This window comes from Haliotis cracherodii, unplaced genomic scaffold (genome assembly GCF_022045235.1).
Source record: "Haliotis cracherodii isolate W230 unplaced genomic scaffold, xgHalCrac1.p SCAF_12, whole genome shotgun sequence".
Taxonomy (NCBI): domain Eukaryota; kingdom Metazoa; phylum Mollusca; class Gastropoda; order Lepetellida; family Haliotidae; genus Haliotis; species Haliotis cracherodii.
This window is the reverse complement of record NW_027266267.1, coordinates 35255456-35273018: the sequence shown is the minus strand read 5'-3', so window position 1 is coordinate 35273018 and position 17563 is coordinate 35255456. Positions and strand designations below refer to the sequence as shown.

At 38.8% G+C, this 17563-nt stretch overlaps 1 protein-coding gene across 2 annotated transcripts; it reads right to left on the bottom strand.

Annotated features, from left to right (window-relative positions):
• Window positions 1–1379: 1379 nt before the first annotated feature.
• On the bottom strand, window positions 1380–14663 carry LOC139457824 (uncharacterized). 2 transcript variants are annotated; one of them, XM_071239171.1, is made up of 9 exons: window positions 14323–14663; window positions 11112–11216; window positions 7058–7153; window positions 6659–6769; window positions 5358–5468; window positions 5028–5082; window positions 4203–4247; window positions 3056–3096; window positions 1380–2864 (listed from the first exon to the last, which is right to left on the bottom strand). In XM_071239171.1, the coding sequence occupies exons 1-9, from the start codon at window positions 14594–14596 to the stop codon at window positions 2491–2493; spliced, it is 1212 nt and encodes a 403-aa protein (XP_071095272.1). In that variant the 5' UTR covers window positions 14597–14663; the 3' UTR covers window positions 1380–2490. The 2 variants fall into 2 exon arrangements, with proteins under 2 accessions (XP_071095272.1, XP_071095273.1); XM_071239172.1 differs by having other exon boundaries at window positions 1380–2830.
• Between the last annotated feature and the right edge of the window lie 2900 nt (window positions 14664–17563).

The following is a 17563-nucleotide window of genomic DNA, read 5'->3' as shown; positions in this document are numbered from 1 at the left end:
CATTTGCGTGAATCTATTAGGCTCATATAATAGTCCCGTGAAGATCCCGGGGTAGAGTAGGTCTTCAGCAACCCACGCTTGCCGTAAAATGTGACTATGCTTGTCGTAGAGGCGACTAAACGGTCAAGCTCGCTGTCTTGGTTGATGCATGTCATCGATCCCAATTGCATGGATCGATTTTCATGCTATTTATCACTGGGTTGTCTGGGCCAGACTCGATTATTTATAGACGCCGACGTAAAACAACAAACAAACCAACCAAAGCTCATATTGTCAGTCACATGATTGTCTGGATCAAATTAGTATATTTACAGGTCGCCGCCATACAGCTGGAATATTGTTCAGTGGGGCGATAAACAACAAACAAAAAGAAATAATTAATTCAGTTCTTAAAATACCGATCTCTGATCTCAATTTTTGTATGGAATTTTCTGACAATGATACTTTATGAATTGAATTCAAATTTCTTAAAATTAACAATCAGTTTATCGTGTATGTTTTGTTTATTTCTTATTGTGCTTGGAACAGTCCTGCCTGCGACGTTAAGCAACAATTTGGCGTAACATGAAGCATGTCCAGTTATTATTCCGAATGAAAATGCACATCTCAAATACCCACTAAAGGAAAGATCCGTGAAGATCTGGGGTAGGGTAGGTCTTCAACAACCCATGCTTGACTGTTTCCTTTGTCCGCCCACTCACATACACAACATACAACGTTTGTTCCATTTGTTTTTGTTTTGGCGACAGATTATTGACATACTAGTATTCATAATGTAAAATTCGTAAGTGTTTAGAACAGTTTGGCAAATCACACATTTCATATAGCTCTGATGAATAGCACGCTTTATAAATTAAGTAACTATCACAAGGATCTGCTTTGCCTGCTTTCTTCGATTAGGAACCTGTTTGGGGGTTCAGTTACTTTGTGGAGTGTCTCATCAACAATGGTGGAAAGTTGGAAGTTTCGCATGTGAAGTTTAGACTGTTCTTACAAGCATTGAACATTAGGTTTGAGAGTGAAAAGAACACAGTTTTTTAGTTGAGGCATATTTATTTGTTGCTGAAAGCAGATAAGGAAGTAAAAGCCACATGTTAAAACAAAACACTTAAACTTGAACAACATGTAGGACAACATAAAAACGTCTGTGCGACTAAAATATATGTGAAAATGTAAATGATTGAATAATAGAAAAATACATTGTACATTGAAAATCAAAAAAGTGTAATTTCTTCACATATAACATGACACAGGGGACTATGCAGCAATAAAAACAACATTTTTAACGGTTTGCATAAACATCATCAGATAGAACCCTGATGTAAAAAAACTACAAAAATAATTCCCATGCTATGTATATGACCAAAGCACCTAATATACAGGAGACTACGTGAACATGATCCAATGAAGATCAAATATGTTAACTTTCATAATAACCGACATTTTTTTATATTCAACCCCGTTATGTCTGGCTTATATTCGCTTGAACTGAATATTCCTGTAGGAGTGACAATCGTGATCATCCTTCCTTGAGGTATTTTGTGCGACGAAGCCTTAATAGCAAAATACGTTGCTGGTAAAGGATACAATGTTACACAATACACGAATATAATGATGTTGGTTTGTCTTCCCCGAGACACAGAGGAAAACCGCATTGAAACACTATCACATCCCTGTTGTAGTATTTGCTTGCAATACGTGAATCAACTGCCCAATTAAAATATGTTGAAATATTCTGTGACGATTTTCCTGGTATATTTATATTCGGTTTTGACATATATTTTAACTGGTCGCGCTTTTGCCCTTTTTTGACATTCGTAATACGATTGAAGACAACGACACATAACGTAGTCAAATATGTACAATGTCGTTATTCAAACTGCAATACGCACGGGGTGGAAACATCTAAACTAAATATGTGTTGCAATGAAATCAGTATAAATGTAAAAAACATGACAACCAATACGACCAATAGCGTAATAGAGAAATGTCCCTGTAACAATATTAAAGTTTAAAGAATGTGAAAGAGATAAGCGCACAAATATGAATTTAAAATGTTACATAAACTAATGTACAAAATAATACCAACTAACAAGTTTTCCACTATTTTGATAATTAAAAGGCACGTTTCAAGGCACCCGTTTCATCATTACTAGGTTGATGCAACGTTTGCAACAGACAGGACAGACATCAGACAGGCATAGAAGCGGGAGACTACGGGTGACCACGCGCGTTGAAGACCACCCAATCCGGCCCTTTCATCTCCGAAACCGCTTAATTAAAGTTCGAGTTCGACGTTGGCAAGAGACTGATGGTACGTCATGTTCTCCGATGGGAATTGATTTTGCTTGTACAGGTTGCAGACTAAAAACGTTGGGATTTAATTGTGTTACCCTCGTCTCTCTTCATGTAACATGTATCAATACATGTTGATAGAATTTTAATAAGTTCCCGAAAATATAAAACTGTATCAATAAGAGTTGATATTTTTCATATAAAATGAGACGACGGTAAGGTTCTGTTTACGGCAAACAGATCGCCAACGTCGACAGCACCGTCAAGAGCAGGCAGGTGTTTGGGTGTCTTGTCTGGTACGGCAAACAGATCGCCAACGTCGACAGCACTGTCAAGAGCAGGCAGGTTTTCGGGTATCTTGTCTGGTACGGCAAACAGATCGCCAACGTCGACAGCACCGTCAAGAGCAGGCAGGTGTTCGGGTGTCTTGTCTGGTACGGCAAACAGATCGCCATCGTCGACAGCACCGTCAAGAGCAGGCAGGTGTTCGGGTGTCTTGTCTGGTACGGCAAACAGATCGCCAACGTCGACAGCACTGTCAAGAGCAGGCAGGTGTTCGGGTGTCTTGTCTGATACGGCAGTTAAATATAGAATCATGGTGTTTATATTCCAACAAGTAACAACATATTATTTTCCCTAGATATTCTTTCTGAAATTATTAAGGTTCATCGAGAAGGCAACGCTTTATCTATAATCACAACTCAAATACAATAGTCATATGTGTGAGGAAGTGAAGAACACCACAACTGTGAAGACTTACTAGTTAAGTGCTCTTTCTTGTCACCAGGTTGAACTTGGTTTCTGAAAAGGAATATAATTCATTTTAAAGTTATTGCATGTTTCAACTCTGGAATAAATAATTGCAAATAATAATAGCCAAAATTACATAGAAACCTATACGAAAATGTGATCTTTACACATTCGCAAAGTGGCAGGAATAAGTCCGTAACATTTACATGAACAATGGGTTTTGTTCACTTTTAAGACCCGTGACGATTCCGGGGTAGAATAGATCTTCAGCAACCCCTGCTTCCCGTAAAAAGCGATTATGCTTGTCGTAAGAGGCGACTAACGGGATCGGGTGGTCACGCTCGCTGATACATGTCATCGATCCCAATTGGGTGGATCGATGATCATGATGCCAATCACTGGATTGTCTGATCCAGGCTCGATTATTTTACAGACCGCCGTCATATAGCTGGAATGTTGCTGAGGGCGGCGTTTAACAACAAACAAACAAGTTAAGAAAGTTCACATTTAAGGGGATATTATTGATGGGTGACTTGTGTCATCGTATCCGAATAGGTGTTGGGCGTTGCCTGTAATATCAAGAACAAGTGTGTCTATTTATAGCCCATCGTCCTTCAACAACATGTAATCAAACAATCATACTTATTAATACAATACAAATTTGAAAATATGTTAGAACTTATAAAAGGTCGAGTTCAACCACTTGAGGATACACAATGTGCGCTTTTTTTCAAGCAGCTGCATTATAAAAACAAATTTAGAAGTTTTCAGGTGAGGTGAGGTGAAATGGGGTTTAACGTCGCGTCCAAGATTATTGCGCTTCTATAGCGACGTGCATGTTCGTGTGTCTGTTTGTGTGGCTGCTTGTACTAGTCCGGACTGATGCCGATTTATAGTGCTAGCTCACTGAGATACCATGCCGCAGTTTAACATGAATACCCCACTCAGAAACAGTATACTGAATGCGAGCCAACCAGTCCTTGTTTTAGCCCCTTCATGCCGAGCGCCAGACAGGGCAACAACAAGTACTATCTTTTAACGTATTTTGGTAGGACGCGCCCGGAGATCGAATCCCGGACCTTCCGCTGTCCGGGCGGACGCTCTACCATTAGACCCCGGAGGCGGTCTTGAAGTTATTAAGGATTCAAGTGAATTACCTGTGATCAGGGCTGTTGATGCGTCCGTCGATGTGAATTTTAATTCTGTAAATATAAACATTTCAATTGAAGGCGACAAGGTCAACCATCTCCGTGGATAGTTATATAGTGATAACAATCAATTAATTCCTACTCCATATTCATAAGAAACCTCCGCCTTAAGCACAGTCGATTGTTCGATTCCGACTGTATCATGATTATGTGTTTATCAATCACTATCAAATAGTGAGAAGACCACGGCCAGGTGTTTGTGAAAAGTTGAGTGTTACTAGTCCCATCGGCGATACCCGTCATAAACACGCACAAAGACAAGTCAATTGATCACCTGAAAAGAACACGGGACCATATGGTACAAGTCCAAATAGGGAATTGGATCGAACATCAATTTTGTCACTGCTGCGTCAGTTTTGTCCTCAACATGTCTACCATAAACGTTTTGAAAACTTTGGCCTTGAATGTTTCTTTGAATGTTGTAACCTTGATCAAACAGCTTCTGAGCAAGAGGTGTATGACGCTCCTTGAATTCTTGGCAGAAAGGGCATGCTCGATTGTACCTCAAAAGTTGTGCAATATAGACACCAAGAGCTGGAGCTGTAGGAATATTGCTCTACATAAAAGAACAGTGGACTATTAGAAAGTTGTGGAAAGTGTTTTGTCACTCTGAAACTTTCTGCATAGATCTAAATAAATCTCCTTTATTTCGGGTTAGGTGGGTAAATAAGTGGAAGCGAATTGGCTATTTGATCGTTATTGAACGATATGAGATAATCGATATATCTTTGGCGACTCATACGGGAATATGGAAGTAATTAACATTTTACTCACGTAGCATTGGTTGGGGCTGCTGTTAGCTCTGCACCATTGTCTGCATCGCTGTGAGCTGTGAACATACATGACGATCATTTCAATTTGTTCACTGCATTATTTATAATATTTCTATTTTTAATGCTTTGGTTGATGGTTGTGGATGTATATTCAAATACTTTTTTTTATTAAAAGCTGAAATAAAGAGCTGTCGATTATTACGTTTATGAAACTGACATTTAATCATTATATTTGTACTGCTTAACGTTGACATGAATGATCAAGTTCAAATTAGAATATGATGGCAAATAACTGCTATATGTTCCAACCGTCATAAAAGACGTAGTTTACCTTCTGTTACTACTCCCATTCTTCTCTTCCTCACAACACATACACAGATAACGATTATAATAAAGAGCACGACGCAAACTACCGCCCCGACCGAGATGTATATGGCTTCATCTTGAAAAGAAAACAAATTCGCTTCGTGAAATTGGCACATGTATGAGTTTATATTAGTATGAGACCATGTATATACCCATTGAGTGTAAGTGTTCAATATTCTAAGACAACATAAGCGTCATATGAAGAGGAACCATGCTGTACACGCAGATGAAGTTGGAGGCGTCCGTCTGTATGAAGAGACTATTATGGAGCTATGATATGAAGTAATTTATTTGATAATGTTTCACCATAAATAATTTAGGTTGTTTTTGATTGGGATGTTTTGTTTTCGAAAGGGAAAAGTGATCGTTTATATATATATATATATATATATATATATATATATATATATATATATATATATATATTAGATACGAGTAGCCTGATCGTTTGTAGTAATGTAAAAGCACTAGGTTTTGGGCATGGTAAGCAGAGATGCATATTGTATGTAACTACTACATACAAGATGTGTCTGTATATCAGTAGCCTATGATAGCCATGATGGCCGACTAACATTGAAATCCAATGGATCCAATTTGTCCTCTACACCCGATGACGTGAAGGAGCACGTCGTTAGTAATGGGTGTATGGTCCATGCTATTTTTGCCATGCTACTTGTGGTGTTACTACAATATGACTTGCTTTGTTATTCATAATCGTTATTCACTCACAGTGACTTAGCTAAGTCAGTATCTGCATTCGAACAAACTGCAGCAATAGAAATACCGTGCAAAAAAACGTAATATCTGGAGCTGTGATATGGTTGGTTGGTTGGTTGGTTTGATGTTTAACGTTGCACTCAGCAATATTCCAGCTATATGACGGCGGTCTGTAAATAATCGAGTCTGGACCAGACAATCCAGTGATTGATATCATGAGCATCAATCCATGCAATTAGGACTGATGACATGCATCAACCAAGTCAGCGAGCCTGACCACCAGATCCCGTTAGTCGCCTCTTATGACAAGCGTAGTCGCCTTTTACGGCAAGCATGGGTTGCTGAAGACCTACTCTGCCCCGGAATCGTCACGGGCCTGCTGTGATATAGAATATCACAATACTCTCTGTTCAGATAAATGGCGTTCAATGCACATTGGTGGTCCGTCGTGGATCCTGCGTCAGTATATGGTTTTGTTATACATTCATGCATATTTCTAAACATCATACACATCGTACCCATAGGTTAGTTGACGACGGGTACATGTACCTTTGTTATCGATTTCCGGGGCAGTAGTTATCTTGATAGATGTTAGTTTTGCCAACGTTGTTGTTGAATCAATCAGTTGTGAACTTGTCTTATAGCCAGTCCCTGGAAAACCTGCTGACAAATAATAAAAAAAACCAAATAGCCCACCTCAGAGGACATAACATAACACATTACTGTATGTTTGGGTGTTTTGAGCGTACGTTGGGACATTTGCATACAGATCGAGTTATTAACTAAACTGTGGGTAGCTGGAGACATATAATATACAAAAGATAATACAAACTTTAAATATTGTATCCGACGTGTGGTTATTAAAATGGCTTTCGTCGTCATAAATGTGAATGACATAACTAGTATGAATAAATGTTTCTCTACATATAATATACATCGTATGTTTACCTGATACAAAACTACCATGAGTATCGCTGTCTGTAGTGATCGTTGTTGCTGAATCAGTCAGTGGTGTAGTTGACTCTTCAGTAGCCTCTGAAATGTCTGCATACAAAAATCATATACAGTAATCTATGTTTTTAACGAACACGCTTATAACGAACTGACCGATATAACAAACATATTTTTAGTCCCGACCATTTGTTGTAAATATGCTGTACATATACTTATAACGAACTACGGTTATTACGAACTAAAATAAGAAGTCCGTAACACACATACCCGTAAAGTCAACTTTTGATATTTAACCTTCCACTGATGTCAACTTTTAATATCTAACCTTTTACTAAAGTCGATTATTAATATTTAACCTTTCACTGAAGTCAACTATTAATATCTAACCTTTCACTAAAGTCGACTATTAATATTTAACCTTTCACTGAAGTCAACTATTGATATCTAACCTTTCACTAAAGTCGACTATTAATATTTAACCTTCCACTGAAGTCAACTATTAATATCTAACCTTTCACTAAAGTCGACTATTAAAATTTAACCTTTGACTGAAGTCAACTAGTAATATCTAAACTTTCATTAAAGTCGACTATTAATATTGAATCTTTCACTGAAGTCAACTTTTGATATTCAACCTTCCACTGATGTCAATTGATAATATTTAATATTTCACTGAAGTCAACTGTTAAAATTTTACCTTCCACTGATGTCAACTTTTGATATTTTACCATTCACCTATACACTATTGAATGATGGTTTAACATTTCAAGGAATTGACATCGGTTTTTTCACAACACGAAGTATGTCTGAGTGAGTGAGTAGAAATATAGCATAACCTGCTTAAAAAAGAGAAGTTAAAACGAGTGTCAACTTCTTTTAGCGGCAGTGTCAGCCAATGTGTTTTACAATATACCAACATGGGTGGGTAATCAATAAGAATGAATATTTGGCCAGGAAATAATCAATATCCAAAAATTCAATACCAGTGCATACTATAATAGTTGCTCTCGAGTAACAGTACTGTCGTGTCAATATTAGCCGATCAAGACGCTTTATGACTGGGGAGTGAATCTGAACCCCAAAAAGCAAACAATTGCATGCTCTTGTTTTGCACTGTATGGAATTTCTGACTTGGCTAAACCAGATCTCCCCGATGCTAGTTGCCTTCCAGGACTGCCTGCCAGGAGTTATCACCGTTCATGCTACTATATAGAGATATAAAACTTACAATCTTTGCTCAGTCCTATATATGTATGTGACGTACTACATGCTTATATGAAGAGAATGCGACTGTGGCGAGTGAATGAAATGACAACACGTTGTCAACAGTCAGATTGTGAAAATGAATGAGTGAGTGAGTGAGTGAGTTAAGTTTTAAGTCACATCGGCAATATTTCAGCCATATCGTGACTATCAAAGGTTAAATATCAGAAATACTTTGAAAACGTATAAAAACCTGCCAACGATGGGCAGTAAAATAACTAGATTTATCACAGAGAAATGTTTAAAACTAGTAGTGAAAATGAATGAATGTGGCAACGACAAAGTAGAGACAATGTCACCAGTTATTGACAAAAATAAATACAAAATAAAATCGTACAAGTGTACCAAAGTGATATATTTTAAATAATTGCTGTGTTCGTCTGTAGAAATGGACACATTCAGTGTCTCGTCCAAGGTTAACGTGTCACGTTACCCTAGCCCAGTTTTATTCCAAAATCAATTTCGACGCGTTTCAGTGCAAAATCGACGCTTCGAAAGGGTAATGCCCATATACAGAAAAACGATGCTGTAATCAACCATCACTGACCCTTACAACCCGATCCAAAAAAATCTCTTTGTATTTAGGCCAGGATATAACGTTCCAGAAATACAGGCAATGGATTCCAAATTGCCAGAGAGTTCCCCCTCTATAGTTAGCGTTTGCTTGTTCATACCAGAGTCGAGATATTCGTGCTTGTCCAAACTCCTTTATCCACACATTATCATTATTATCATTGCATATTGGACACCGGCATGGAATTAACATTAACATCAATGAATTATTTGGATCCATAACAGGGTGTTACTTGAAGATGCAAATGTTACTTGTCTTCACAATAAGTACAATGGTTCTGACAGTAACTGCATTTCATAAGGACATCAGAACGTTGCTGACGGCATTGAAATGGAAATATGCATTCATATTGAGTATTTTCATTAAATCCATCACCATCATCCATCATGGTGACAGAAACAACAACATATAAAGTATTTTAGTATTTTACAAAACATAATACTATGAAGAGAAGATATGACTTTTAAAAATATAGTACCGTTTTGTGTGGAGATTTTGACTATAATGATGATGGTCTATAACTATTGGTAATATATACGTAGACACAAATATGAACTGACCACGATATTGAATGTTAGATTATCTAAGAACACGATGTTAAGAGGGCATGACGTCTATCAGCATATTTGCATTTTAATAAAACATCCTAGAATGTGATGAATTTGAATCTAATTCCATTACCTCCAAGAGGATTTGGAAGTATATTTTTCTTAACCCAAACATGCATATCAATCCTAACATCGAAATGCATGTCTTGCAAAGTAATTGTTCACTTGACTTACAATGTTTTTACAATGCATATAAATATAATCCACTATAAAACATGTGAAATGAAATAATATTCGAGTTTCAACTTTAGGTCTTACATGCTTCTTTATAATGCCATACGTTTTCAAAGTATTTTACAAAATAAAGTTTTGATAAACACCCACATACAATATCACATCTTCGAATCAAGTTTCAGAACATAAACAAATGTTTGCATTGCAAGCTTAAAGACACTTTCTGAATAAAATGTTGTTAAAAATAATCCCATAGCAGCAAAATTGGTAATCTGATTCGAACGTCTTGAGGCCTGATCGTTAGTGAAAACAAGCATTCCGATCATTCCCGCATAAACCCTAATCATCCATTTCACTGTTGGAACACCCCTTGGCATTATGATCACTACCGGCATATCCCAAGTATTCCATTCAAAACAGACATATCCCCAGGATCACCTTCACAACCGACACATTTCCAGGATCACCTTCACAACCGACACATTTCCAGGATCACCTTCACAATCGACACATTTCCAGGATCATCTTCACAACCGACACATTTCCAGGATCACCTTCACAACCGACACAATTCCAGGATCACCTTCACAACCGACACATTTCCAGGATCACCTTCACAACCGACACATTTCCAGGATCACCTTCACAACCGACAGATCTCCAGGATCTCTTTGACAGCCCGCATATCCTCCAGTATCATAATCACTTCAGACGTATCACCCATCGTCGTGATCATTACCTGACATATCACCCAGTATCAGTATTCCTACAAATGAATCCCCTAGCATCTCAATACGTACCACAGTATCCCCACGTATTCAAATTAGCACCGACATATACCACAACATCTTGATCACTATCGATATATTCCCAAGCATTTTCACCACTGACAACGTATCGCCAGTCACCTCAATGCCTACCAGCCTATTCCGATATATGCATCCCGATCAATACCAACATAACCCGAACATTTTGATCACTACCAACATATCCCCCACAATATCAATCACTAAAAGCATATCAGTCTCAGTGACGACCAGCATATTACTCAGCTTCTAACTTACTATGGGCGTGTCTCCGAGCGGGATCACTGTCAACAACATCATAAGCCAAAGCATCCCTATTCCTACAGATACATCCTACAACTTCTGGATCACTAAAGACATATCTCTCAGCGTCTCGATCACTATGGGCCTATCCCCGAGCGTCATGGGATCACGACCAATACTGGCATATACCCCAGCATCCTAATCACTACCGACATTAATTAATCTGAAGATCTCACGAATAGCACATAAGGTCTACTGTTTACCTACAGTACATGATTAATAGGATTGAGTAATGTTTGAACTAGAAGACCCAAAGATATACCCATAATGTATTCAGTTGGCCAACACATTTCCACAACAAGAAATGAACTTTGTCTTACCTTGTGTACTGCCTTCAAGAATCTGCGTTGATTTTAACGGTAATTGTTGAACAGTCGATGGCCTTGATGGTAGAGTTTGGTCTGTGCGACTGGTCTCAGGAAAGTCTTGATGTACCAATTATATAATTAAAACACTGTTACTTGTGGTAATGTTTTTCGGAATACATACAGTGGTTCTGACAGTAAGGACCTAAAAACTGTAGGTCCTGGTGTCCTCAGAAAGTTGCCGTCAGCATTGGAATTTAAATAGTTTCTGCATAGATATTGAGGAGACTAGTGACGTTTGGACAGTTAGCTATACAGCTATAAAGCCTGTAAGGACATTTCACGAAATAATAAATAAACATAATATTGCTTAACATTGTCACAACACACTACAAGTAACGTTCCTTCAGTTAAACCTTAAGAACTTCTCATTATGCACTATATATTTTATTTGTTTCCCAAAAGTTTTACTCTGGATATGTATTCATTTAATTAAATCAATCACCATCATCCGATGAGGAAAATGATCTTAAGATAGCAGGACGTCTGTAAACATATTTGCCTGTTAGTTAAACTTCATAGAATGTGACGAATTTGAATCAAATACAATTACCCCTAAGAGCATTTTCAAGAATATGTTACTTAGCCCAAACCTGCATACCGATCTTAACATCGAAACCCATGTCCTGCAGAGTAATTGTTCACTTGAAGTATAATGATTTTAGAAAACATGTACATGTATATCACAGGGTGAGATGCCAATGCGACAAGTGTCATGGTACTGTAGCTCTACAGTCACAAAAGTGCCAACATAGTCATAATAAATATACTATGAGCACTGGATTTCAACTATTTTCTTCATACATTAACTCTGAAACAATCCATTCTATTGCATCAGTGGTTCCTAATCCTCCATAAAATATGTAAAATCAAATATTATACTCAGTTTCAACTCTGAGTCTTACACGCCTCCTTATAATGCTATACACGTTCAAAATAGTTGTTGGGGTCACGGGTGGCCAAGTCGTCTAAGGCGCCGCGATTCGATGTGCAGAGTTGCGTCCCTTGGGCACGCAAAAAACCTAGGATTGTGGGTTCGAATCCCGGTTCGCCCAGATTATGTTTCTATGTTTGTCAGCACCATACCCATGCTCGTGGGTTTCACCGAAGTGGTAAACGTCTGAGACCTGCATCACTTCGGGCTTTCCTCCCACATTAAGCTGACACGCCGTGATATACCTGGAATACTGTTAAGAGCGGCGTTAAACCCAACTCACTCACTCACTCACTCAAAATATTTGACAAAATATTTAGATCTATTAAAAACACCCACATGTAATATCATCTGAGAATCACATTTCCGAACATTCAGAAATATTTGCATTACATGCATAAAGAGAAGCAACCTTTTGACTTAGCAACGCCACATGCTAGAGTTGTATTCATGATTTTTAGGACGTGGAATCTGACACTTTCTGAGATGACATTGTTAAAACTAATAATATGGCGGCAAAATTGGTAATTTGATTCGAGCCTCCTGAGCAAATTTAGGCCTGATCATTGGCGCGAACAAGCATTCCGACATACATGTACATGTATATCCCCATCATCCAATTCACTACTATTACATCCCTTAGCATAATGATCACTACCGGCATATCCCAACAATTCCACTCAAAACAGACAGATTCCGAGGACCTCCTTTACAAACTACATATCCCCAGGATCTCTTTCATAACCCGCATATCCACCAGCATCACAATCACCTCAGACATATCACCTATCGTCGTGATCGCTACCTGACATATCACCCAGCATCCGTATTCCTACAAATGTATCCCCGAGCATCTCAATAAGTACCACAATAACACCAAGCATCTAGCATCCCCCCCCCCTTCTCCCCTGAGCACCCATGTCTCAACTGACATTCCCCAGCATTTAAATCCATAACAACATATCCCCAGCAATTGTATCACTAAAAACATATCACCTATCACTACCATCCCTACCAGCTTATCCCCCAGCATCTCGATAACTATCGGTATATCTATAAACACCCCGATCACTACCAAAATACCCGAGCATCCTGATCACTACCAACATATCCCCAGCATCTTAATCGCTACCGATATACTAGTATACTCCAGCACCTGGATCACTAAAGACATATCCCCAGCGTCTCGATCACCACCGACATCAATTAATCTGAAGATATATCCCCTAGCATCTCGACCACAACGGGTATATGCCCCAGCATACCAATAACTACCAGCATATTTCCCACTACCCCAATCATCACCGATATAATCCCCAGCATCTTCATCCAAAACAACATAATAATCTCAATCCCAAACACTACCGACACTACTACTTAAATGCATTCTGATCACTAACGATAATCCCCACCACTCAGATCACTGCAAGCATTTCTTCACTGACAGCATATCCCCCTCCATCCCAGTCACTACCGACTTATCACCGAGTATGGCCTTAACTGACGTCATATCCCCGACCACCCTGTTCAATCATTTCTGAGGAAATTATTTGTACAGAGCGAACATTGCTTTTTGAAAAAAAATAAGAAATAAGGTCAGCACTGGCAATATATCAAAAACTCCATTTTGGTTTTGAGGTGTCAAGGTGTTATAAGGGAGGCAATATAAAACGGGAACGAGGAATGGTGTGGTTGTGTGTGTGTGTGTGTGTGTGTGTGTGTGGTGTGGGGGATAGGAGGTGGTGTGTGGAGGGGTGGGGGGGGGTTGTAAGTCGAGTGCGTGCTTAATTCCTAGTAGTAGCTATAGTCGTGACCTTAAACCTATTATAAGCCATAACCTACATAGAAGTTGAATACAAACTCTTACAAGAGCGTGTTAGTAATTTACACTGAATTTAGATATTCCATACTCCTTGCACGACAACCCTGTTTATTGTGGACATTTGTAAAGTAACATTTAAGGGTAGGATGTGATGAACATCGTCTGAAAATGTGGAACAATATTCCAGTGGTTATTGATAAGGAGGGTTGGCATGAAGGCTGTAAATCACGTCAATGAACTGATGCCGCGGATTAGTTTGATATTAATTAATAGTATATAACTCCTAACACACACGGGCTGACTCTTGGACGGAGGCTACTGCCTAAGGTTCACATTGAACAATGTTAAACTGAGCTACAGTAAAATCAAAATCAACACAGAGCATGAAGGCACTCGATCATTATACATACCTAAAGTGAGATTGTTACTACCTCTATTACGTGAATCCACACATCGCCACACGGATCCATCATGGACGGTTAGCTCCGTGGTTAATGTCAGATTGTGTTGGTAGTATGTGCAGTTTACACTGACGCGACCCGAGATGTACTTATCATAATAGCTGTCGGTATAAGTATTGTTGTGGGGGATACTACTGGGCTTATCCTTGTCACAGCGTTCGTTCTCTATTTTTCTTGAATTCAGGACGATTGCGCCGTCTCTGTACCATGTTGTATGCATCATCGATTCGTTGCTGTTGCTGTTGCTGCTGCAGATTAAGGTGAAATTGTCTGCAGGCGGGGTTATGTTGATTTCTAGAGTGAGTTCATCTGCAACTTTCAAAATAACACACATGTGACACGACTGATGTTTTGTTCAACACAACTTTAAAAAAGTTAGGTTGTTGTGCTTCTTAAATAAATTCCTGGGAGTCAAACGCGGTTGTAGGTTGCAGAGGAAGACAAATAAGGAAAACAACATCATTCGTCGTAAAAGGAAGTTTAGTTAGTTTTGGAAAAGAATATTGGACACTGCCAAGATAAAGACTGTATTGTAAGATCAATTGTGAAATACTGAACTGTGTTGAAGCTTACCAGACGAATGTACATACACAATCATTCCTATACTCAGTAGGAACCTCAGAGGAATCTCACTGCCCATGGCTTCGCCAGATCTGCTTGCAGACTCACTGACGAGCTACAGGTTGGTTCATATACACACTGTAAACCTCGTACCTTGTGAAACACTGTCGTATATTTATATTTCCCTATGTTAATGTTAGCCGTATGATCATATGCGCGGGTGTTTAAGTTCGTCTGCTGATACGCCAACTGTTTATGTTATCTTTAATTTATTATTCTGCTATGGTTGATAACAGGCATGGACTACTCACGTTCTCTATACCGGTTTTCCGCGACCAATAATTAACACGCTGCATGAGTTAAACCGAGCTTCCAAGTCTGGACTCACAACACATTCTTCGCTCCATGTACGCTCGTATATTGCTGGGGCGGTCGGGTAGCCTAGTGGTTAAAGCGTTCGCTCGTCACGCCGAAGACTCGGGTTCGATTCCCGACATGGGTACAATGTGTGAAGCCCATTTCTGGTGTCCCCCGCTGTGATATTGTTGGAATATTGCTAAAAGCGGCGTAAAACCACACTCACTCACTCGTATATTGATTCCATAAAATTCAACACATTCTTTCGCTCAATGTACACTCGTATATTGCTTTCATAAAATTCAACGCAAAATCATTGCTGCAGTATTTTATGAAACAAGTTATATCCTTATGAATCTCTTTTTGATTCGAGTGAGTGAGTGAGTGAGTATGGTTTTACGCCGTTTTTAGCAATATTCCAGCAATATCACGGCGGGGGACACCAGAAATGGGCTTCACACATTGTACCCATGTCGGGAATCGACCCGTGTCTTCGGCGTGACGAGCGAACACTTTAACCACTAGTCTACCCGACCGCCCCTTTTTGATTCGAAGTAAAGTCATACGTATAAGAGAAATCGTATGTGACAAGTTTCAACACGGTAAAATTTTCGGTTGCAGACGTATTGCAATATGTTGATACCTCAATAGTTTACATAGATAACGAGATTGAATTTCTATGTACATTCTCGTTATCACAAAGTTTCAGCTTCGTTGGGCTTGAAGTTTGTTAGTCCATGTTGTAAGGTCTTCTGGCCCACATAACATATAACACAGAGGTACGAACACAAGACGTTTACTTGACAAAGACAGTAACGAGACTGGTTACAATCGAAATCGGATCACGCGTCATAGTCCATGATTCCACGTGCAGCCACACACTACTATTGGGGACCGTTGCGTTCGGGCGAAGGTGTCCAGTACCGGGAACAACCTCACAATGTAGTAAAGCTTTATTGGTTTATGTAGAAATAAAATAAGTCACAGAAATAAAATAAGTCACAGTTGATATTATTATATACACACCATCTACATGTACGATTTTTGAGGGCACATAGTTTATGTGAGTTCGAGAGAGTACTAGTGAATGTTATTTTACGCGGCGGCGGGTAGTTGTCCAATTACATTAAACAGACAAACCAGTGTCTGATAGCATGAGTAACAACACACACCATACGTCACGATTGGACGCAATCAACAATGTCACACAGCTTCACCACCCGATCTAGCTTAGTCGTTTTCATGTTTATTAAGGGCTCGGTAGCCTGGTGGCTACCTCCGCCTGTCTCCCCTCACGCCGAACGCCCCTGCTTAATTCCTCACATTGGTACAATGTAGACCATCCTTGGTCGAGATATTGCTGGACTATTGCTAAATGTGGCATAAAACCTTTCTCACTTACTCACGCATACATTTATTCATGTTTAGTATATGTAAGTTTAAATGCTAGTACGAAACTACGCTATCCTAATAATTGAGAGGAGAAGTGGTATATTTGTTTATTTGTTTACGTTTTGAAAATGGAATCAATTTACTATTCAAGTTGATTCCGGTTTCCATATAATTCCACAAACTGCATTCATTCCATTGAATTAAACAACATTTCCAACCGTATTTAAATTTAAACATGAATTGCCGTCTACTCATCCAATATTTTTCAATTGTTAGCCAAATATATAATACTATGGAAATGCGAAGCAGATTTGTTTCTGTCAAGCAAATATGATAATCAGATTCAACATAGCGAATTACACAGAATGGACAAAAGTTTTAAGTATTGTGGAAGTTTAAGTTTTCGTGTTGACGCTTAAGTTTCTTTTAGAAACCAGTTTATAACTGATTATGATTTGTCATAACAAGCGCCAGGTTCCTCATAGTGATTGTATGCCGGATTGACGTGTCTTCCTGCACGACCTATCATGATGTACAATGACTACAATATATTCAATGAATACAATGTTGTCTGGTTTTCCTCATATGTGGACATATAATGTATCATACACGTTACAAAAGATTCGTGGCATGCATCAATTCAAAGGATTGCATGATAATGATTGTGATCAAAATGTAACATATTTTCCTCTTTCTAGATACCAGACCCGCTATATATCACGCTATAGAGAACGCGAGTATAAAAGTTAATAAAAAACAGTGGGTGTGTCAACACCACGCATATCATCATATAAATATAAATATACCACAGTGTTTCACAAGGTACGAGGTTTACAGTGTGTTTATGAACCAAACGTGTAGCTCGTCAGCGAGTCTCCAA

What these genes read in the sequence shown, in the direction of transcription:
- LOC139457824 (XM_071239171.1), bottom strand. Translation starts at nt 14,596, where the DNA reads ATGATGCATACAACATGGTACAGAGACGGCGCAATCGTCCTGAATTCA. An exon ending in AATGGGAGTAGTAACAGAAG is followed by an intron (nt 5,083 to 5,357) that starts GTAAACTACGTC and finishes GTATGTTCACAG; the next exon opens with CTCACAGCGATGCAGACAAT. An exon ending in ATCAACAGCCCTGATCACAG is followed by an intron (nt 3,097 to 4,202) that starts GTAATTCACTTG and finishes ATTCCTTTTCAG; the next exon opens with AAACCAAGTTCAACCTGGTG.